This window comes from Microcaecilia unicolor, chromosome 10 (assembly GCF_901765095.1).
Source record: "Microcaecilia unicolor chromosome 10, aMicUni1.1, whole genome shotgun sequence".
NCBI classification, from domain to species: domain Eukaryota; kingdom Metazoa; phylum Chordata; class Amphibia; order Gymnophiona; family Siphonopidae; genus Microcaecilia; species Microcaecilia unicolor.
In genome coordinates, this window is record NC_044040.1 from 147,548,995 (window position 1) to 147,573,839 (window position 24,845).

The 24,845-nt window shown below is 45.9% G+C and overlaps 1 protein-coding gene across 1 annotated transcript in view; it reads right to left on the reverse strand.

The window, feature by feature from the left end:
* The window catches only part of WDR33 (WD repeat domain 33), a 441,658-nt gene that overhangs the window by 324,340 nt on the left and 92,473 nt on the right, over window positions 1-24,845 (reverse strand). The window contains 1 exon segment of the mRNA XM_030215962.1: window positions 19,900-20,126. Coding sequence (XP_030071822.1) covers window positions 19,900-20,103 — 204 coding nt within the window. The 5' untranslated portion in view covers window positions 20,104-20,126.

Here is a 24,845-nt window from a genome sequence, read left to right on the forward strand (position 1 = left end):
AGTCCTACATTCACTTTTGAAAACATCTGAAAACTTTTCTCTTCACAAACTGTATTGAACAGAACTTATGATAGTAGAGAAGGTGTAGAAGTTCAGGTTTAACTGTATTTAATTTGTAGATTTTACTAGGTATGTCCTTCTTTGTCGTCATTTTGGGTTGCTGTGCTTTTCTATCAATGATTGGAGTTCTTATTTGTTTGTATGTATGGGTTGTATTTTTTTTTTAATGTAAACCGTTCTGTTTTGCAACAGCAATAAGAAACGGTATATAAAATAAATAAATGATGATGATGATGACATGAGCCGTGACGTGGCCCTCTAGAGTCAGCCCAGCTTGGGCACAAGTAAAGAATATGCAATCCGCCAGCTAATTAGAGACTGTGCGTTTTCCAATGGCGACTTCCCTCCTGTTGGGATTGAAAGAAACAAACAACTGGGCGGACTGTCTATAGGGCTTTGTCCGCTCCACGTAAAAGGCCAATGCTCTCTTACAGTTCAAGGTGTGAAACTATAGGTTGGGATGTAGAAGCGACCCCTCAATCTGGGTGAGGGTCTGAAAACACTCCAATCTCCACGGTTCTTCGGAGGACAACTCCAGAAGAAGAGGGAACCAGATCTGACGGGGCCAAAAGGGCGTAATCAGAATCATGGTTCAGCAAAGTCTTCCCTACTAGAGGTATGGGAGGATATGCATACAGAAGGCCTGCCCCCCAATGAAGAAGAAAAGCGTCTGACGCAAGTCTGTCGTGGGCCTGAAGTCTGGAACAGAATTGAGGGACTTTGTGATTGATCTGAGTGGAAAAAGATCCACTGAGGGGGTGCCCCATGCTTGGAAGATCATGTCCATGTTCAGTGACCACTTGTGAGGTTGCATGATCCTGCTCGACCTGTTGGCCAGACTGTAGTTTACGCCTGCCAGATACGTGGCCTGGAGAAACATGCCGTGATGGTGCACCCAAAGCCACATCCGGACGGCTTCCTGACACAGAGGGTGAGATCCGGTGCTCCCCTGCTTGTTGGTGTAATACATAGCAACCTGATTGTCTGTCTGAATTAGAATAATTTGGTTGGACAGCCGATCTCTGAAAGCCTTGAGAGCATTCCAGATCGCTCGTAATTCCAGGAGGTTGATCTGAAGACCCATCTACATGAGCTCCCCATCCCAGGAAGAATGCATCCGTCATCAGCACTTTTTGTGGCTGAGGAATTTGGAATGGACGTCCCAAGGTCAGATTGGATCGAATAGTCCACCAGAGTAGGGAATTGCAAAAGGTCGGTGGAAAAGGTGGATGACATCCTCTAGATCCTTTGGCCTGGCTCCACTGGGAAGCTAGGGTCCATTGAGCTGATCTCATACGCAGGCGTGCCATGGGGGTTACATGAACTGTGGAAACCATGTGTCCTAAGAGTCTCAACTTCTGCTGAGCTGTGATCTGTTGAGACACTCGAGCCAGGGATACTAGGGCCAGGAGATTGTCTGCCCTTGTTTGAGAAAGATAAGCTCAAGACGTCCGTGTGTCCAACAGCGCTCCGATGAATTCCAATTTTTGAACCGAGACAAGATGGGACTTGGGATAATTGATTACGAACCCCAGTAGCTCCAGCACTCGAATAGTCATCCGCATGGACTGTAGAGCGCCAGCCAATCGTCGAGATAAGGGAAGACATGCACTCCCAGTCTGCGTAGCGATGCTGTGACAACTGCCAGCCACTTTGTGAAAACCCTGGGCGCAGACGCAAGGCCAAAGGGCAGTACACAGTACTGAAAGTACTGAATTCCCAACCGAAATCAAAGATACTTCCTGTGAGCTGGGAGTATCGAGATGTGGGTATAAGCATCCTTTAAGTCTAGAGAGCATAGCCAATCGTTTTCCTGAATTATGGGAAGAAGGGTGCCTAGGGAAACCATCCTGAACTTTTCTCGGACAAGGAATTTGTTCAGGGCCCTTAGGTCTAGGATGGGAAGCATCCCCCGTTTTCTTTTGCACAAGGAAGTACCTGAAATAGAATCCGAGCTCTTCTTCCCCTGGTGGAACGGGTTCAACCACACTGGCCTTTAGAAGAGCAGAGAGTTCCTCTGCAAGTACCTGCTTGTGCTGGGAGCTGAAGGACTGAGCTCCCGGTGGACAATTTGGAGGCACAGATTCCAGATTGAGAGTGTATTCTAACCGAACTATTTGAAGAACCCACCTGTCGGAGGTTATTAGAGGCCACCTGTGGTGAAAAAATATTAACCTCCCTCCGACCGGCAAGTCGTCCGGCAGGGACAATTTTTCTGAGGCTATGCTGCACTGGAGCCAGTCAAAAGCCCGTCCCTTGCTTTTGCTGGGGAGCCGCAGGGGCCTTGGTTGCACGCCGTTGACGGGAACGGGCGCTCAGGGACTGAGCCTGGAAAGGCTGCCAAAAAGCAGGAGTGTACCTATACCTATTGTAGGAATAGGGAGCACCCCTTCAAAAAAACCTCCCAGATGAGGAGGTGGCAGAAGACACCCGGCGGGAGAGAGAATCCATAGCATCATGGTGCTTTTTGATCTGATCAACCATGTCCTCTACTTTTTCTCCAAAAGGATTATCCCACCGGCAAGGAACATCCGCCATTCGCTGCTGGGTCTTATGATCCAGGTCAGAGACACACAGCCATGAGAGTCTGCGCATCACTATACCTTGAGCAGCTACTCGGGATGCCAGATCAAAAGTGTCTTAAGTAACCCTGGCCAGGAATTTGCAACATGCCTTCTACTGCCTGACCACCTTGGTGAAAAGGTTCGGCGAGCTCCGGAGGAAGGGCTTCGACCAAACTGGACAGTTGCCTCACTGAGTTCCACAAGTGGATGCTCTTGTAGAGCTGGTAGTTTGGATCTTGGCGGTGAGCATAGCGGCCTGATACGTTTTCCTCCCAAAAGAATCCAAGGTCCTAGACTCTCTGCCTGGGGGCGCAGAGGCATAGTCTCTAGTACTCTTGGCTCTTCTGAGAGCAGAGTTCACCACCATGGAATCATGAGGTAGTTGGGCCTTCAACATTACTGGCTCTCCATGACCTCTGTACTGGGACTCAGCTTTTTTGGGGACCACTGGATTAGATAGAGGGAACGACCAGTTTCGCAACCTCTGTGGGCGGAGAAGGATAGTCCAAGACCTTGAGCATCTCGGCCCTGGGCTCATCCACAACCTCCATAGGGAAAGGAATGTCCTTAGACATTTCCCGAACAGAGGAAAAAGAAAGACTCTCAGGTGGAGACAATCTTCTTTCTATTGGCGGAAAGTATCTGGGATCTTCCTCTTCCTCCCACGAGCACTCATCATCGGTGTCGCACAAAAGCTCTCTAAGAGCAGCCCGAACCCGAGCCTGTCTCGACATCTAGGAACGACGACCTCGAGGGGGATGCCGAGAAGTCGACCCCTGCCTGGACTGCGGCAAAGCTTCCTCCGCTGACGTTGAGGGAGAATCGACCCCGGTGGCGGCCGATGCCACAAGCGGTACAGAGGACGGGGACCTCACCACAGGCGAAGGCCCAGATGCCGCTTCCAGTTGATGCAGGAGGCGCAAGCACCCCTGGCACCGACGCAGACTGGCGCAGTAATCCCTCCAGAAGCTCTGGAAGAAGGGCCCTGATGCGCTCGTCAAGAGCCTCCATCGGAAAAGGCTGCGGCATCGGTGTAGGAGTCGGTGGCAGAATCTGAGGGGGCTCGAGAGCCGGTACCAAGCTGCCCGAAGACCGACGCATCGGCAACTCCTGTATAGAGGGTGAGCGGTCCTCTCTGCGCCGACGCTTCTCGGGTGCCGAATCCCTCAGCTCCCCGGAGCTCTCGGTACCGTGTCTGGAAGGAGAACGATGACGGTGCTTCTTAGCCTTCGCTCGACGCCCGTCATCGAGACTCCTCGGTACCGAGGACGTGGAATCCTCACACGACACCTCGCTACTCCCAGCGCGATGTGGTCGTTCAGCAGCCATTACCTGCGCTCTCCAAGTCGATGCCGCCAACCTCGGTACCGATTTCGATGTCAACGTCGAAGGAACAGACCAATCAGCAAAAAGTCTTTCACGCTGAGCCTCCCGAGACACATGGGTCCATTTTTTCATTAGAGAGCACAGCTTACAAGCAGCTGGCAAATGTTTGGGCCCAAGGCACTGAAGACACCAAGCGTGGGGGTCAGTACCCAAAATGGTCCGGTTGCACCGAGTACAACGCTTGAAGCCGCTGGGTGTCTTCGATGACATGGGCGGAAAAACAGCGGCTGCGAAATTAAAAGACGCGATTGTGCCAATAAAAAACGCACAAAAAGAGAAAAAAAAGGGAAAAATAACCCCGACCGCATGGCCAAAAGAGAGCCGCAACGAAAAGAAAGAAAACTTACAACAGGTGAGAAAAGTAAGAGAATAAGGAACTTTTTTTTTTTTTTTAGCTTTGAGTTGGAACTAAGCAAAAAAAACAAGGAAAAATGAAAAGAAAAAAAAAAAAACTCACGCGATCCCCTGGGCCAAAGGCAACAGCGAGAAAAAAAGCAACTGAGATACTCACGCTCGTGTCGTGAGCGGGAAGCTGTTCACACATGCGCGGAGCGCTCTGCCTGCGCGATGCAGCGTTTGAGAGACGACTTCTTTGCTCTCAAGATTTTGCCGGTCTCCTGGGCTGTCGCGGACGACGACCCATTCGTGAGAACAATCTGCCTGCTTGTCCTCGGAGAATAAATGTGAATCCTCAACTTCTTCATAAAACACTGATTTGATGCAGTTTTATTCTCTGGCTCGATTGCATCAAGGAAGCACAGTGCATCGAGCAAACCCACTGCTCCTAATCAAGACCTACGGGGAGGCAAACTGCTGAGCACTGCATGTGGCAAAAACAATGGCATCACCTGGTTCTGCTACTGATGAGAGAACATCAGCTCTGACCAGGCGGTACACAGGAATGATATGCGCAGATGGTTGACACAGCTAAAGAAAAATCCAACTAGTACGTCAAGATAAGGCTTTTTGACAATACTAAAACAGATGCAAATTGGGTGAAAAACAGGAAGAAATGAAGAATAGACTCATACAATGCAAAGAGCACATGAAGACTTCTCTTCGCCACACTGAACTCTCTTCTCAAAGTGCCTCCGTCCCCAATTCCCCCTTCTCTTTCTTCTCAGACCCTAGCTGAACACTTCCACGATAAAATCCGTAAGATTTACATTGAATTTTCATCCAAACCCTCCCAGCCTCTCTCTCCCTTAGTTCACACCCCCTACTCTCCTCCCTCTCCCTCTTTTTCCTCCTTCTCTGAAGTTTCTACAGGAAACTGCCCTTCTTCTTTCCTCCTCTAAATGTACTACCTTGTTCATCTGATCCCATCCCCACTTATCTACTCAACACTCTCTTTCCTACTATCATTTCTGTCATCTGTCACATCCTTAATCTTTCACTCTCCACTGCACCTGTTCCTACGGCCTTCAAACATGCTGTTGTCACTCCACTCCTTAAAAAAACCTCACTTGACCCTACCTGTCCCTCCAACTATCACCCCATCTCCCTTTCCTCTCCAAATTACTTGAACACGTCATTCACCGCCGTTGTCTCGACGTTTTCTTCTCAACCTATTCTTGACCCACTCCAATCTGGTTTCCGCCCTCTTCACTCTACTGAAACTGCACTTACCAAAGTCTCTAATGACCTGCTCCTGGCTAAATCCAGAGGTCTCTATTCTATCCTTATCCTTCTTGACCTATCTGCTGCTTTCGAAACTGTTGACTACACCATACTCCTAGATACGCTATCCTCGTTTGGGTTCCAGGGTCCTGTTCTTTCCTGGTTCTCCTCCTACCTCTCACTTCGCACTTTCAGTGTTCACTCTGGCGGTTCCTCTTCAACTTCCATCCCGCTTACAGTTGGTGTGCTTCAGGGTTCTGTCCTTGGACCCCTCCTCTTCTCCATCTATACCTCTTCCCTTGGTACCCTGATTTCATCCCACGGCTTTCAATACCATCTTTACGATTCTCAGATCTACATCACCACTCCTGAAATCGCAACCTTAATCCAGGACAAAATTTCATCCTGCTTGTCCGACATTGCTGCTTGGATGTCTCTACGCCATCTGAAGCTAAACATGACAAACTGAACTTCTCCTTTTTCCCCCTAAACCCACCTCCCCTCTTCCCCCATTCTCTCTCTCTGTTAATGGCTCTCAACATCCTCTCTGTCTCCTCGGCTCGTAATCTTGGTGTCATCCTTGATTCCTCTCTCTCCTTCTCTGCACATATTCAACAGATCGCCAAAACCTGTCGTTTCTTTATCTACAACATTAGCAAAATTCGCCCCCTCCTTTCTGAATACGCTGCCAAAACCCTTATCCACACCCTTGTCACCTCTCGCTTGGATTATTGCAATTTACTTCTCACTGGTCGTCCGCTCAGTCATCTCTCTCCTCTCCAGTCTGTCCAAAATTCTGCAGCACGGCTTATTTTCCGCCAAAATCGTTATACCCACACTAGCCCACTCCTCAAGTCACTTCACTGGCTCCCTGTCTGCTTCCGTATACATTTCAAACTTCTCTGACCGACCTTTAAATGCATCCATTCTGCAGCCCCCCATTACCTCTCCACTCTCATCTCTCTACATTCCTCCAGTGACCTCCGCTCGCTGGACAAATCTCTCGTCGTCCTTCTCCCCCACTGCTAACTCCAGGCTTCGTTCCTTTTCTCTTGCGGCACCTTATGCCTGGAATAAACTTCCAGAGCCTGTACGTCTAGCTCCATCTCTACCTGTTTTCAAATCTATGCTGAAAACCCACCTTTTCACAGCTGCTTTTTGCTCCTAGCCATTACTCATTTGCCTCCCCCCTTGTTCCTTCTCACCCAGTACTTCCCTCACCCTTGTCTTGTCTGCCTGTACTATTTTAGACTGTAAGCTCTATTGAGCAGGGACTGTCTCTTTGTGTCAGGTGTTCAGCGCTGCGTGCGTCTGGTAGCGCTATCCATATGCTAATAAAAATAAAGACTTGCACTTCATACATGAAATCTAAGTGCACATGGGAGCACGTTGAGACTTGAAAAACAGCTGATGCAACATAACATCAGAATACGAGGTGACCCTAAATCGGCACCTCATACAGATTACATAGCAATAGTAAAGGATATTGCTAAATCGGGGCTCAACGAACCCCAGGTGCCAGATTGCCATGGCAACTAAAAAAAAAAAATTAGACCTGGCATGTAAGGTTTGTAGGCTAAGCATCGTCATCTACCTCTGCAGAAAGGCAAGCAATTTATCCTTGCCTGCCAATGAGATGCTGCTTTCCTTGCCACCAATGAAAGCAGCATTTCATTGGTGAGCAAGGAAAACAGTCTTTTGTTGGCTAGTGCTGGTATTCAGCACCCAAGATGTTGTCGGCATTCTTCTGGAACGGCTTTGCAGCCTGTAATGCTTTCCGCAAGGAGAGGTGAGCCCTTGAACTCAATGAGGGAAACCCCTCACCGGGCTGTCGGTCAAAACCCCGAGTTCCCCCTATGTCTCCCACCGTTCCCCAGGGGTTGAGCCCCCGAGTGCGGGTAGCCAACAGCAGAGAGAACAAAGTCCAGCACAAAGTCCACAGGGTTAGACCAGGCAGCAGAGAACAGAAGATCCAGGGACAGGCAGTGGTCAGTACCAGGCAGCAGACAATAGCAGATCCAGAAACAAGCAGAGGTCGATACCAGGCAGCGGTCAATAGCAGATCCAGGGACAGGCAGAAGTCAATACCAGGCAGCGATCAATAGCAGATCCAAAAGCACTGCAACTAATCAGCAAACTGAGTAGAAGCCGAAACACGGAAGGACTGAGGGCAGTCTTAAATAGTGTAGAAATTAGGCCCAAACTAACACAGCTGAAATCAAAATGGCTGCCCCCATCGGTGACACCTTACGCCCAAATATGGGCTTCCATCCTGAAGCTGCCCTACTCCAAGATGGCTGCCATAACAAGCTGCCCCCTACTAAGATGGCCGCTCAAACCTGGAACAAGCCCAAAACCAAGATGGCCGTCCAATCCTCCGGTGCCCATCCTCTGCATAGACAGGGAACGTGACACAGCCCACTTGGAATGCAAGTGGCAACAAGAAGAGATATTGGATAGTACTGCAGCAGCACTACCAAAAAGAATGGGAGCTGAGCGGCAGTGGTAAGAGGCAAGTAAGTAGGAGAAAAGGAGCAGGAGCGGAGTAGTGGCGATATGAGAGCAGTGGCCCACTGAGAGAGTCATAGTAGATGCTGGTCCAAAGTGGAGGACTCACAGATGTTGCCCCCAGCAGAGTAGCAGAAATGAGGTGTGGGGACAGAAACTGATGGGGACTCGTACCATTGCGATATGTAAAATAGAAGCAATTGCCTCTTTGCTTCACCTATCAAGGCCATGCTGTCACAGTTGACAGCCTGCTTTGGGAAGGAAGACTGCTGGCTTCTGCCAGTGATTCGCACCCCTTCTCCCCTCCTTGCCCCCCCCCCCCCAAAAAAAAAAGACAAATCTCACTGCAAACAGTTTTGGGAAGAGTGGGGAAGAAGTTGGAGATGTCTCAACTGCTGGCATTTAAGTTTTTGGGTTGGCTCCTAGATTTGAAAAAAAAAAAGAAACGAAAAGTCAAGGCCTGTGCTAAATGCATGCTAGAATCGCTGTGACCCATTGATGAAAACTTCAATGATGTGAAAGCCTATGGACCTCGTAGGGCTCTGGGCTCCAGCTATGAAAACCAAAACAGATGTTGCAGTACGCCTTCATGATTTTGGGACAAAAGAAAGGATCCTGGCACCAGCAAGCAGTATATGTAAATTAATCTCATACATATTCATTGCAGAAATCTTGAAAACTTGACTGGGTTGTGGTATGTCCGTGGTTGCCCGCCCATGGTATAGGGGTGAAGTACTTATGTGCATAAAAAAAAGGGGGGGGGAATTAGGGGTTATGTTATCCGATGATCTTAAGGTGGCCTAACAGGTAGAAAATGAGACATCAAAAGCTAGGATACTCAAGTGAATAGGGAGAGAAATGGCCAGTAGGAAAAATGATGTAATAGCGCCTCTTTATACGTTTCTGGTGAGGCTCCATTTAGAGTAGTGTGTGAAATTCTAGAGACCACACCTTCACCTTGCTACACCCACTAACTTAGATCAGTTCCTTATCTCTTGCTTAACTATACAACGAACTTGCCTTGATTTTAACTATCAAATTATCCCAACTGACTCTGTACTATGCATCTTGTTCCCATCATATATCTGCTCTTGACCCCTCAGCTATATGGTAAGCCGTACTGTAGAAAATCTTTAGCATCATATCTATGTTAATTGAATGTTCTAATGCATGCTTATTACGTGTATCATTAGTATTATGATAACATTGTAATATATGCCTGGTATCTGAATTCCAGTGCTGTTAAATGTGTATATTTTTGATACTAATATGTTTCAATTTACTGTTTTCAAGTTTACCTCATTTATTGTATTTATATTTAATTCTTGGTTATTTTTGCTATTGTTAAATTATAGGTTTTATATTAAACTGTACCTACTGTACACCGCCTTGGGTGAATGTCTTCATAAAGGTGGTTGTTAAATACCAATAAATAAAATTAAATTAAAAAAAAGATATAAACAAGAAGAGTTGATCCAGAGGTCAATGGGTAGTCATCAAAAAGCCTATAAGGCCAGTCAAAGATCTCTATGGGGGCAATTCTGTAACATGTGCCAGAAGTTATCTTTAAAAACATCATCATCAACCTTTGTTTGGGCTTTTTTTTTAAGTTATAAAAGGTGTTTCTTTAATCCACTCTTATGTTTAAACAATTTTTATTGAAAGTAATAAACCACCTAAACATAGCAACATGATGATCGTCATTTTTGTATTATTACATAACAAAATTAATATAAAATTCCTACTTCCCCTCTCCACCCCCTACCTCACTACCCTACCACCACATTCACATAGCAGCTTCTGAAATCATTCTAAGATTTTAAACTATCAAGTTCCTTCTTTGCTGTGCCCCCTTATTCAAGTTTATAACCCAAGATGGCCTTTATAATCTAGTCAAAAGTTGACACTTCTGGATAAATCTGTTATTCTTAAGAAACAATGGAGAGGCAGTGCTTTTAGACAACTGGCTGAGTGAAATAATTTGCCAGATGAAATGAGAAATATGACAACCATTTTTAGAGGAAGTGCTGGCTGATGTTTTCACTTTTAATTTGTATGTGGCAGTTTCATATTTTATTTTTGTTTTATATTTGTAATCCATCTTTAATGGCATTTAACAAAAGAAGGGTATATAAAGTTTCTGAAATAAATAAAAGGTTGAAAAGCAGTAAGTGCTCATTGGTGAAAATTCTTTACAGATTTCCTCCACAATTTCAAAGCCTCGAAGTAAATGACATGTACAATAATATAAAAACTGGTTATATAAGGACGTGCAAGAGAAAATTAGGTTCTTACCTTGGTAATTTTCTTTCCTTTAGTCATAGCAGATGAATCCATTACGAGTGGGATGTATCCATCAACCAGCAGGGGGAGATAGAGAGCACTGAAAAACCATAGTGCCTCATGGCCAGCTACCTCCATCTGCCTCTTCAGTATTTGAAGCTTCCAAAGCAGTGTTACACCACAAAGCATAATAACATGAACTTTCCTCACAGCAGATGAACGCCCCAAAACTGGAGCTATAATTCAAAGGAGGGAATGAACTCATCCTCCTGGAGGGAATGAACTCATCCTCCTGTAACTGAACAGAAATCCTGAAGACTGTTTTCCAACTTCTCCCAATGATAGAACATATCTACAGGAAAAACAACATAAAAGTAACATAAATCACATAATGAACCACTGAGGGAGGGCTCATGGATTCATCTGCTATGACTAAAGGAAAGAAAATTACCAATGTAAGAACCTAATTTTCCCTTCCTTGTCATCAAGCAGATGAATCCATTACGAGTGGGATGTATCAAAGCAATCCCTAGATAGGGTGGGAACAAGCCACACCATGCGCCAGCACTTGTGCTCCAAAATGCACGTCTCTCCTGGCAGCCACATCCAGCCTGTAATGTTGGGCAAACGAGAGCTTAGAAGCCCAAGTAGCTGCACTACATATCTTGAAGAGAGAGTGCTCCAGTTTCAGCCCAAGAAGAGGAAATCGCTCTTGTGGAATGTTCCTTAAAGGCTTCAGGCGGAGGCCGGCCAGATAGCAGATATGCTGAAAAAATAGCTTCTTTGAGCCAACGGGCTATAGTGGCCTTAGATGCTGGAGACCCTCTGTGCGGACCTGACAAAAGAACAAAAAGATGGTCAGAGGTCCTGAAGGCATTTGACATGCGCAGATATTGCAACAGAGCCCTTCGCACATCGAGAAGGTGCAACTGCCCATAGGCTTCTGCAAACTCCTCTTCAGAAAAGGCGGGCAGGAAAATAGGCTGGGTTAGGTGAAACGCTGAAACCACCTTAAGCATGAAGGAAGGTACCGTACACGTACCATAACTCCGGACTCTGAGAATTGCAGAAATGGGTCTCGACAGGACAGCGTCTGGAGCTCAGATACCCGTCTCGCCGATGTCACGGCCACCAAAAAGACCATCTTTAAGGTCACATCCTTCTCCGAAGCTCGCCTAAGCGGCTCGAAGGGCGAACACTGAAGGGCCTTTAAAACTAACCCCAGGTTCTAGGCCAGACACGGAGCCTGCACGGGAGGATGGAGCCGAAGCACCCCTCTAAGAAACCGTATCACATCCGGGCAAGCAGCCAGAGAGGCCAGCGACCTTCCTTCAAAAACATACTAAGGCTGCCACTTGAACACGCAAGGAATTATAGGCCAAGCCTTTTTGTAAACTATCCTGCAAAAAGTCAAGTATTGGCGAGACAGAAGCCCGCATGGGTGTAATCGCTTTAGAAGCACACCAAGCCTCAAACTGGCGCCAAATCCTGGCATAAGCCATGGAAGTGGAACGTTTGCGGTCCTGTAGGAGAGTGGAAATGACTTTACTGGAATATCCCTTGTCTCTCAATTGCGCCCTCTCAATAGCCAAGCTGTAAGACCAAAGCGGCAGGCGTCCTCCATGGTCACCGGGCCCTATGACAACAGGTTCGGTACCAGAGGTAATGGCAGAGGATCCTCTACCAGCATCCGCCGGAGGTCCGCATACCACGGCCTCCTGGGCCAATCCAGGGCAATGAGAACCACCTCTCGTTGGTGGAGCCGAATCTGCAGGAGTACTCGCCCTATCAAGGGCCAAGGAGGGAACACATACAGGAGGCCCTGAGGCCAGGGTTGAGCCAAGGCATCCAACCCTGCCAAGCGAGGATCTCTCCGTCTGCTGTAGAAGCACGGGACTTTGGCATTTGTGCTTGACGCCATAAGATCCATTACGGGCTTTCCCCATTTCGCACATATCTGCAGGAATACTTCGTCTGCAAGTTCCCACTCCACTGGGTCGATCTGATTCCTGCTCAGATAATCGGCTTGCACTTTGCTCTGACCTGCAATATGAGCTGAAGAAACTGCAGATGAAGCTCAGCCCAGTGACAAATCTGCGCGGCCTGCGCTGCTAGTGCTATGCACCGAGTGCCTCCTTGGCGATTTATGTAGGCCACTGCTGTCGTGTTGTCCGACAGAACTCTGACAGCCAATCCTTCCAGGGTCAATTGAAAGGCCAGAAGCGCCTGGAAAATCGCTTTCAACTCCAAGCGATTGATGGACCACTCCGACTCCTCGAGTGTCCAAAGACCCTGGGCATGCCTTCCCCGGCAATGTGCACCCCAGCCCTTCAGGCTGGCATCTGTTACTACCAGGCACCAATCGGGGAGCGCTAGTGGCATTCCTCGCCGCAGCATGCTGTCTGAGAGCCACCACTCCATACTGAGCCGGGCCGCAGGGAGCCACGTGAGTCTACATTGATAATCCTGAGATATTGGAGACCACCGCTGAAGCAGGGAACACTGCAGAGGTCTCAAGTGGGCTCTCGCCCAAGGCACCACTTCCAAAGTGGCCGTCATCGACCCCAACAGCTGGACTATGTACCAAGCTCGCGGGCGAGGCATCCTCAGGAGCAGACGGACCTGGTTCTGAAGCTTGCACCGCCTTTGCTCGGGAAGGAAGACCATCCCCGAGGCTGTGTCGAACCGGACCCCCAAATATTCTACAGTTTGAGAGGGGGTCTGGTGACTTTTGGCTATATTGACGACCCAGCCCAGAGATTGCAGTACTGTGCCCACTCTGGCTGTAACCAGATGACTCTCTTCTACAGAGTCTGCTCTGATGAGCCAGTTGTCTAGGTACGGCTGAACCCGGATACCCTGTCGCCTGAGAAAAGCAGCTACTACCACCATTACCTTGGAAAAGGTTCGGGGAGCTGTGGTGAGGCCAAAAGGCAAGGCCCGAAACTGGAAATGTTTTCCCATCACCGCAAAACGCAGAAACCTCTGGTGCGGGGGCCAAATTGGTATGTGCAAGTAAGCTTCTTTCAGGTCCAGAGACGTGAGAAACTCTCCTGGCTGTACCGCCGCTATGACGGAGTGCAGGGTTTCCATGTGAAAATGCCGCACGTTCAGAGACTTGTTGACTTCTTTTAAGTCTAGGATAGGCCGAAAAGACCCTCCTTTTCGCGGCACCACGAAGTAAATGGAGTAACGGCCAGAGCCGCATTCGGCGGGAGGCACAGGGGAAACCGTCCCTATATGAATCAAGCCTTGAAAGGTCTCCTCTACCGCCGCCCGTTTGGCTGCAGAACCGCATCGGGACTCCACAATAGAGAGTTGCACGGGGACAGAAATGCGACCCATCCCCGCCGGAATCAAACCCGTCCCCACTCATCCCCGCCAGAATCTAACCCGCCCCCACGAGTAATCTCCTCCATCCCCGCCCGTCCCCATAAAACAGCAGTTCCCACCATGAGAGAAATAAACTGCCTATACATATAAAAAATAAAAGTAGTTAGCTGAGCTCACCTCTGTGCAGTTCTCTTCTGTGGATGACTCACTCACTCACAGTCACTAGTAGTACTCACTGCCCCTTCTCTTCTGGCTCTGGTCACAGTACCACAGCTGCCTTCCAATTCTCTCTCCTTCACTGCCAGTTGCTCCGTCCTGCTCCTTCCCTCTCTCCTCTGTGACACAGCTGATCTGCTCCTGCTACCTCTGAGAGAAGTCCTCCTCCTCCTGCAGTGCTCCTCGTGCTGCTGCTTGCTGCTGTCCTCCTCTCTCTCCTCCTACAGCACTGATGACGAGTCTCCGATTCTAAGCATGGTCAGAGTCTGCCTTTATTCACTGGTAGCGGACCTGGCTGGAGCCTGCTGTTCTCAGCAGTATGACATCATTAATGAACTCCAACTGGCTGGCAAAAAAAGACGAGAAATTTCATTCTCCTGCATTCTGACTCTGAGTGGCGTCTCATTAGAGGAGAGCTTGGTGTCTCCGCCCACTAAAAGAAGAAAGGGCGAACCAGCAGCAGACATTCTTTTTGAATCTTCATGTAACCATGCTTTGTTTGAAATTTGAATCTTCTGCTGCCCCTTTCCGTGACCCGCTGTGGCTTTTTCATGCCACTTGCGGGTTGCTGGATTTTGGGCGGCTTTTTTTTTTTTTGGCCAGCCTTTTTTTTTTGCCAGGTTTTTTGGGGGGCCGGCCCCGTTTTTTGTCCGGCCACAATCCCCACGGGAATCCCACATGTACCGTTCCGTCCCTGCGGCACTCCTGCTGACCAGGGTTCCATTCCCACAGCACTCCCGCTGACCAGGGGGGGAACCCGCGGGATTCCCGCGGACTCCCGTCAAACCCCGTTCCCGTGCAGACCTCTACTCCACAAACACGTCTCTTATCGGGGCATTGAATTCTATTCTGTAGCCTTCTCTGATCAGGTCCAAGACCCACTGATCTGAGGTAATCACTCCTCGAGAAAGAGGGAAAGTCGTTCTATCACAGGAATAGAGGAGGGGGCCGGCGCATCATCGAGAGGATCGCCCTTGAACTCCAGGTCTTGAGCCTGCTGCTGTGGAACGTTTGTCCGAGTGAAAGGAGTTCCTCTGCTGAAAACGGGCACGTGAAGTGAACCCAGCAGAACGCCCCAGGCGGTACCTTCTAGCTTCACGGAAGCGAGGTCTGTAAGAGGAGGGAACCGCTTGACCCTTGGAAGAAGGCCGCGGCCTATCCTCAGGTAAGCACTGGGGTTTGGCATCCCCCAGGCCTTTCACAATTTTCTCCAACTCCTCACCAAACAGGAGAAGGCCTTGAAAAGGCAACTTCACCAACCTTTGCTTAGAGGCCATGTCAGCTGCCCAATGCCGTAGCCACAGAAGACGGCGAGCCACCACCGCTAGAGCCATCTGTTTAGCCAAAGCTCTGACCAGATCATAAAGGGCATCAGCCAAAAATGACAAGGCCAACTCCATCCGTGGTGCCACCTCCGAAAGGGGCTAAGCTCCATCTCCGGGCTGTTCCACTGCCTGTTGTAACCAAACGAGGCAGGCTCGGGCAGCGTAGCAGCTGCATGCAGACGCCCGTAAGGATAGGCCTGAAATTTCAAAGGACCGTTTCATAGCTGCCTCCAGGCGACGGTCCTGCATGTCCTTCAGGGCAACTCCTCCTTCAACTGGGAGGGTAGTTTTCTTTGTCACAGCCGTGACCAGGGCATCCACTGCTAGGCATGCCAAATGCTCCTCACTTAGAGGGTATAATTGCCCCATAGCCCTGGTGACTTTCAAAGGCCCCTCGGTCAGCCCATTGAGCCGTGATAAGCTCTTGGATGGAGTCATGCAAAGGAAAGGCTCAAGCAGGCTTCTTAGTACTTGCCATCCTCGGATAACGGGAGGAGGTCTCAGTACTCCCAGGGTCTTCTATAGAGAGGACCTGCAAGGCATCAGTAACAAGCGCTGGCAGCTCATCGCGGTGGAAAATCCTCACCGTGGAAGGATCATCTGGATCCGGTGGCAATCCTGCACCTTCTTCTGGCTCTCCAGACCACGAAGGCCTGCCAGACCCCTCAGAGTCCTCACATCCCGACCATGGGGGGGGGGGGGGGGGGGGGGGGGGGGGGGTGCGCCACTCTCTGAAGGGGAATCCACCCTTCTGTGCTTGTCTTGTGGCCATCTGTCAGGGGAAAACGCACCTGACGGTAATCCAAGGCCAGACTCCACTGGGGGGGAGACAGAAAGCAGGGCTGCAGGGGACCCTTGCGGAAGAGCTCTTTTTAACAGGTATGCATTATGCAGCAATAAAACAAATTCAGGGGAAAATGGCTCACCCTGGCCTCCCGGTTCCAGTCCGGGGGAAACAGCTCTTTTATCAGCCTCCACACGAGGCGCCCCTCCAGGCTCAAACCCCTCCGCCTCAGCAGCGCCATGCTGTTCCAAAATGGCGCCCGCTGCCAGCTCCACGGAGTGGGAAGGAACATCGCTCACCATGCTCGGACTGGCTCTACCGTCTGAAAACTACGCCTTACAGAGCCCCGCTGCAGATTTGCGCTTGCCACAAACGGAACAGTACTTAACTTTCTCAGCAGCCATCGCCGAAAGCGGCGGAAATTCAAAATGGCGGATTCGCAGCAAAATCGTCCCGAACGCGGGCCCTCCCCGGAGGAGCTACAAAATGCTCTTACCTCACCAGACCGAGTCTGCGAGCTCTGGTCATGCTGCACAATCAGAAAAAAAAAAAAAAAAAAAACTTTTCTGGGATTGCAGCGCCAAAGCACGACTCATCTTTTTTTTTTTTTTTTTTTTTTTTTAACGCTGTGAGGAAAGTTTGAGGCAACAGCGAAAGAGGCAAATTTCCAACTCCGGAGGATCAGTAGCGTGGGAAAGGCAGGGAAAGGGCGAACCTATGTGCCTGCATCCACAGCGTGGGCAAAGACAGGGACAGGGCTTGCCTATTTGTCTACTTCCACATCGGGGGCTGGGTAAGGCAGGGAAAGGGCTAACCTATTTGCCTTTAAAGTGGGCACCATCAGCCACAACACCCCTGCTACAACTGGCAAAAGCACAGGAGCCACCCCAGGCAGATTTTCTGAAGGAGCTTGAACAAGCTGCAACCACCCTGCTGGGGAGATAGAGAATACTGAAGAGGCAGCTGGAGCTAGCTGGCCATGAGGCACTATGGTTTTTCAGTGCTCTCTATCTCCCCCTGCTGGTTGATGGACACAATCCACTCGTAAAGGATTCATCTACTTGATGACAAGGAATGTCTTTTATAACCAACTGAAACAGCCTATTTTGTCAACAACAATGCTTTAACCGCAAGATAACTGAAGACCAAATTCTCTGCAAAATCCCCAACATCATTTGGAACAAAGAGTGCCTTTGCTAAAATTCCATCAACACCATCTATAAAATATTCAGAAAATTCTGTAGAAAGCACCCAATATGGAAGGCTTTCTATATCATTTTCAACGACTATTCTTACACATTCCATTTCAATAACCAAATAGGCTCTTGACTTGAATTAAAAAAACTCATACTGCAGAAGGGACAAGAAATCTGCTGACATAAATCCAGCTTGTTTTCAGAAAAATTATCATAAAATTAGCAATATCTTATATTGCTGTACTTCTTGAAAACACGAAACTGGTGAAGGGAAAAGTTTCTTTAGAAAATACACTGGATGGACTAAATAGGCAAGCCTGTTAAAATATGAGACTTTTAAACTTCCCCTTCTCAAGGTTGATATAGCACTTCTGGAGATGCTGAAAAAATATTTTAGAGATCCTTTGTCTGGAACCTTCTTTTTTCCCTGCTATTTCAAAAGTTATTATGTTGCCAACTCTGTAAAAAGATAGAGAGGTTTAAATGATCAAGAAGTCTAAGATAAGACATGCTACTTTGACAGGATCTGAAACAAGTTTTGAAACTCATTTTGAGAACTAAAGCACAATTTTTATTTCTGTTTGTCAACATGTGTGTTTTCTCAGATGTGTCATCTACAATGCAGAAGTTTAGGCATGCGTTTCTTCAGCTTAGGGCTTTGGCCTTGTATGTTTTGGTGGTTTTTTTTTTTTAATGTTCAAGAAAACGAGTTGTGAAATATGCTGGTGCGGTAATGTCGACACAGCCCATTCACTTTGAATGGGCTGTGTCAGCACTGCCATGCATGTTTGTAAACAGGGGGGGGGGGGGGGGGGGGCAAAAATAACATCCTAGAACACCAATGGAACTGACAATACTGTAGGGCCTAGTGACATGGGTTCATGTGGGGTTTTTTTGTTTGCTTTTAATTTATAGTTTTTTGATTCCAGATCATATCCCACTGTGGAAGTTCTGGGAGGCAGGATGCTTGGTATACCTTGTTCAAATACTTGTGGAAATTATGGACATCCTTGTGTCTTTTTTTTTCTTTTTTTTTATGTATTGTTTTATTTTTCTTTAAAAAAAAGGTTCTATAAATTTAAAAAAAAGAAAAACAAAACTTTGAAGTGCAAAAATATAATTCCCACCTTTGCTGTTATCCTAATATATGAACAACATTGTTAAGCTCTTCATTCACACAACTAGCAGAACTGAATGCCACACTAATATGTCAAAGTTCACAACTGCTATACAGATCTTTCTTTGCCTTCCTATGTTTATTTGGAAACAAAAGCATGCACAACAGTGAATAGCTATTTATCAAGACATCCTAAATAACTGGGGGATCTCAGAATATAAAGAAAGATATGATGAACTTCTTAAATCTGATGCACACACACAGGACCACTTGGAAGTCTCTCAAAAAAAAGTTTTACTGAATGGACTGTTCTCCAAATGATCCACTTTTATGATCAACCTTCACACTGACTTTTCATACTGTGTATGCAGTATATATATTTAGTAACCATCTTTTAGCCAAGAAACCTTTTTTCCATAATATTATGTGTTTCTTATTATACCACAAAATATATTATATATATTCCTTATTTAAAATAAAAAGTGACCTGTGAAATTCTTCTGTTTGCTCCCAGGCTCCAAGGGAGGGAAGTACAATGATTCAAAATGACCCATAAACAGCAGCTGTGTGTAGTGAGCATTTTTCTTTAGAACATGTCCTTGAAGTATTTCAAAAATACGAAGTAAAAACATTATCCTTTTAAAGCTGCAGTAGATAGGCTTTCCAAAATACCCAACTGCCAATTGATTGGCTTTATTAAATCATTATTTTAAAGTCCCTTCAATTTCTGTCCTGTTTTGCATATGTACACACTTAAATGGAAAAAAGATATATACGTCTGATCACAACCCATTTTCAAAAGTGTTACTCCACACCTATTCTTTCTGTTGCTTTTACACACAATTGTGAGATGCAGAAAAGGATTAGTATATCACCTCTTCAATTTACTTAGGTTTATGATGGCAATTAGCAGAGTAAGTTTTCAAATATCTGCACTCAACACAAATTGAATGAATTTCTGAATAAAAGGAGGATCACTTAATTTTGTTGAATAATTATCACCAGCCATTTGGACTCCATCTCATTTTCAGGATATAAGTAACAGATGTGACGAAGTTACTTGTATATGCCCAAGATTCAAGGTGATATAGCTTGATATATTTAAAGTATATTAGTAAGAGATTATCCTAAAAATCAGACCGACTAGGAGGGTCCTGAGGACTGGTTTGAGAATTATCCATTTAGTTTACTGCCAACTAATTCTCTATATTTTTAATTTTGCTAGTGAAAGCTCTGAAGGCTCTCACTTCCTTATGGTGAAGAAATTGTTTAGTTAAGCCTAGTTTACTGCTTTGTCCAAGTTAAGAATAGTCCTTCATTGTTTATGAAAATATAAATCTGCCCATCTGGCACGCACAGAGACTGCTCTATCCCAGTTTTCAATGACTTAGGGGATTGGGGGTTGGGTAGTATAAATGATACAGATGAGATGCCTTTGCTTAGGATCATTCCTACATCAAATGACCAATGCTCAGTGCAGAAGTCCACACCAGCAGACGGCTCTTACCGCCAAGTATTTAATTACTGAAGTGTTATAATCTATTGTTTTCCGGTTCACTGCTTTTCTCATGCGCTTCCCATCAAAAGTGAGCTGCTGCATCGCCTGTTGCTGTGCAAAGTCTGGTCGTTTGTAGAAGAGCTGGCGAGGTGCCTGATGTTGAAATCTTGGCATGTGAAAGAAGCGTGGTGGGGATCCAATCTCAGTTGCCATCGTGAAAGTTGATATCTAAAACCCTGAAAACAAGAACACAACTGGTCAAGGCTGCAGCCAAGAAAGGAAAGGGCAAGATATGACAGGCCACCTAGAAATCAATGTCACAAGGTTCATTAAGCTTAAGCCACCTTTTCAATCCTGTTTTAGTGCAGTTTTGATGCACTGAAATTATTTCATATGCAGGAAGGACATTAGCAATCCAAAAATGTGTTTTTATCAAGTACACCAAATTGAGCACACTTTCCATGCTAATGCATGGAAATGCCTTGCATATAGAATTACTTCCAACACTGGAAAGTATGTTAGTTTACTTCAGTTTTTTGTTTTTACTCTCTCTCTCTCTCTCTCTCTCTCTCTCTCAATGCTCATACTTTTGATGAGGTGAAAAATCATTAGTTTCTGTGGAAAGTTCAGCGACTATAGAATGTCTACACCCTCTTCCAAAAGGATCACCTTGTGTTGCCTGTGACATGTATTAAGAGTGTTTGCCTAAAATAGCCAAATTAAAAAAATATATCCCAGAAATCATGTTTAGGAATGCATTATAAATTACACACAATTATTTTCCCAGTTCAGGGTAAAAGTCAGTCAGCTCATTTATCCCATTCTACTGCATTAATCCAAAAATGGATGACTGTGAATCAACTTCAATTAAATAGCCAAGACTCAAATTTTAGTTTTTTTTATTTGTCACATTTGTATCCCACATTTTCCCACCTATTTGAAGCTCGATGTGGCTTACATAGTACCAGAGGGGTGTTTGTAGACTCCGGTGTGAACAAATACAAAGTGATGTTGTGGTAATAAGAAGTACATGTGGAGTATGGCAATACTTATGTACTTAACTGGCCCTGTTGCAAAACATACACAAGAGGCATCCTTCTAATTTATTGCAAGATAGGATTAAGAGGACTAAGAGGCTAAATGGCCAAAACGTTGACCTTGATATGGATCAAATATAATTCCTGCTGCACTGTAATAAAAGGGCCTACCCAGAGGGTGAGAATCAGAAGATCCTGTCCTGGCAATTAAAAAAAAAAGCAGTGAGAAACATCTAGGACCATCTTTAGACTGTCCTCCAAATTTTATTTCAAATGGTTGATTGATCCCTATTCAACATGAAACCCATTATTTAGGAGTTGTACATTGTTGAAACAGTCTTCTTTAAACTGCATTTGTTACGTAGACTGCGTAATTTGCTTTCACTTCATAAATTTTGCACGATTTTACAGAGTTTTATTTTTCCTCTTTTTGATTATTACTATAATGTCCTTCTACTTGGGCTGCCAAAGTATGAAATTCATAGTATTTAAATAGCACAAAATGTTGCAGCTTGATTGACTAACATTTCTCCCTATCTCAGCTAGAATCAAATTTAAAACCTTAACTTTAATCCATAAGGCTTTAAACAATGCTGCACCTATAATTTTGTCCACTTCTGTTAAACCCTACAAACCAAGATCCTTGAAACCTTCACATCAGAATTTAGTAAATTAGAGATACCATCTTTTAGCTTTTGTACAATTAACTTGCTAGAGCTGTGCTTCTATTTTTCAAGTGGCTGGCCCAAAACTTTGCAAAATAGATGTCTAATCAATGAATCAACCTACCCTAATTTTAATGGTAAACTGTTTCAAACCATCTGGAATGACCTAAAATCTTAAACATTAATTAAATGGATTTTAAGCCTGATTTTATTATATTAAGTGGTTAAGCGTGATAAGAGTCAATTTCTTAAACAAAATTTTATAGCATGAGCGAAGTAAGATTTTATGATTTGAGCTAAGGTTTGAGCATTTTGTTTAAATTTTATTTTATAATTGTTATTTTGTGTATTAACATATATTTAATTTGTAAACCGCCTAGAACTTTGAATCATGTGTTATATAATTTTTAAAAAATAAAATACATTTAGAAAATGAAAACTATGAAACAGCTTGGTGGGGGAAGTATCAAATCCCTTGTACTTCTGTGGCAATACTAAATACTTTTAAGTTCTAGTGTAACCAATCACTTTCAAAAAAGCACCACGTGAAATAACCCCACCTGTGTTAAAATGTACTGATTCACATGACGACAGGAGTACCTTTTGGTTCCCTCTGCTTGGCCAGGACTAACGTTAGAGATAGAGGCCTTTGGCAGAAATCTGAGAGGGGACAGCAAAAATCATTGGTCCTCTTCAATTCTGCATGGTTGGGGACCAAAACCTAGTATGTACCAAGGAGCTCATAAAAGAACAAAGCTAAGAAAAGTCACAATCAGGAGATGAATATAAAAGAACTGCAAATTCCCTGAATATCCCTCAGCACACAGCCACTGGAGGTTGTTTGGTACCACCGAGACCCTGCCTAAATTAGGCCATCTTTCCAACGTGGATGGCTGACTAATATGTTTGGCAGAAATTCAACACATAATCACCTAGAGAACAACATTGCTATCCAGTCTTTTGCCCACATGTATGATTATCTCCCAGTTGGTGAGATGTCACATGTGTGTGCCCGATGCAAAGAGCTCCTAGCTCTTACAGAACATGTCCGTTCTGTTGAGGCTAGAGTAGCAGACTTGGTGGAGCTGAGGGAGACAGAGAGGTACATAGAGGAGACCTACAGGGATGTTGTAGAGAAGTCCCACCTCCAGTCTGGTAGCCCTTGTGCTACCTTGGAAGAGGGAGGTCTCCTAGAAGGAGAGCACCACCCTGGTAAAGTAGGAAGTACTCCTGTAACCAGGACCTGCCCACCAGCGGATGTACTATCCTCTTGCACCGAGGATATGTCTCCAAGTGCTGCCCAGGAGGGAAAGGTTAGGACAGCTGTTGTAGTTGGTGATTCGATCATTAGGCATATAGATAGCTGGGTGGCTGGTGGACGTGAGGATCGCCTGGTGACTTGCCTGCCTGGTGTGAAGGTGGCTGACCTCACGAGTCACCTAGATAGGATTCTAGATAGTGCTGGGGAAAAGTCGGCTGTCTTGGTACATGTGGGTACCAATGACATAGGATAGGAAAATGTGGGAGAGAGGTTCTGGAAGCCAAATTTAGGCTCTTAGGTAGAAAGCTCAAATCCAGATCCTCTAGGGTAGCATTTTCTGAAATGCTACCTGTTCCACGTGCAGGGCCCAAGAGACAGGCAGAGCTCCGGAGTCTCAATGCGTGGATGAGACGATGGTGCAGGGAGGAGGGTTTTAGATTTGTTAGGAACTGGGCAACATTCTGGGGAAGGGGGAGCCTATTCTGAAAGGATGGGCTCCACCTTAACCAGGGTGGGACCAGGCTGCTGGCGTTGGCATTAAAAAAAAAGGAGATACAGCAGCTTTTAAACTAGAAATGGGGGAAAGGCCGACAGTCGCTCAAAAGCGCATGGTTCGGGATAAGGTATCTTGCAAGGATACCTCACAAACAGGGAAGATAGGGTCTCTGGATAGTGAGGTTGCACAACAGACAGTGGTAGGCCAGGTGCCCTTAAATACAACTAACGATCAGACAAAAGATGGAAAATCAATAGTGTCAAGTACTAAGCATCATGCAAATAGGAACAACAAACATACTCTAAAATGTCTATATGCAAATGCTAGGAGACTAAGAAATAAGATGGGAGAGTTGGAATATATTGCACTAAATGAAAAACTGAATATAATAGGAAGTGGAGGAGTGGCCTAGTGGTTAGGGTGGTGGATTTTGGTCCTGGGGAACTGAGGAACTGAGTTCGATTCCCGGCACAGGCAGCTCCTTGTGACTCTGGGCAAGTCACTTAACCCTCCATTGCCCCATGTAAGCCGCATTGAGCCTGCCATGAGTGGAAAAGCACGGGGTACAAATGTAATAAAAATAAAAAATAAAATAAAAATTACTGAGACCTGGTGGAAGGAGGATAACCAGTGGGACACTGTCATACCGGGTACAAAGTATATCGTAGTGATAGGATGGACCAGACTGGTGGAGGGGTAGCATTGTATATTAACAAGAGCCCTGACTCAGATAGATTACAAATTCAGCAGGACACAAATCACACCTTTGAATCGTGGGTTGAAATTCCATGTATAAAAGGGAAAAGGATGGTGATAGGAGTGTACTACCGTCCACCTCGCCAGGATGAGCAGGTAGACGCAGAAATGATAAAAGAAATCAGAGACACAAACAAAATGGGCAATGTGATAATAATGGGCGACTTCAATTATCCAAATATAGACTGGGTAAATGTAACATCGGGACACGTTAGAGAGGTACAATTACTTGATGAAATCAAGGACAGCTTTATGGAGCAGCTGGTGCAGGAGCCGATGAGAGAAGGAAAAATTCTAGACTTGGTCCTTAGTGGAGTGCATGATCTGGTGAGGGACGTTATGGTACTGGGGCCGCTTGATAACAGTGATCATAATATGATCAGTTTTGATATCAACCTTGAAGTAACTATACACAGGAAGTCAAATACGTTAGCGTTTAACTTTAAAAAAGGAGACTATGATAAAATGAGAAGAACGGAGAAAAAAAAAAACTTAGGGGGGCAACTGAGAAGGTAAAAACTGTACAACAGGCATGGACGCTGTTCAAAAATACCATCCTGGAGGCCCAGGCCAAACATATTCCGCAAATTAGAAAAAGACGGAAGTCCAAAAGACAGCCGGCGTGGTTGAAAAGTGAGGTGAAGGAAGCTATTAGGGCTAAAAGAAACGCCTTCAGAAAATGGAAGGAACCGTCTGAAAACAACAAGAAGCAGCATAAGGAATGTCAAAGCAAATGCAAG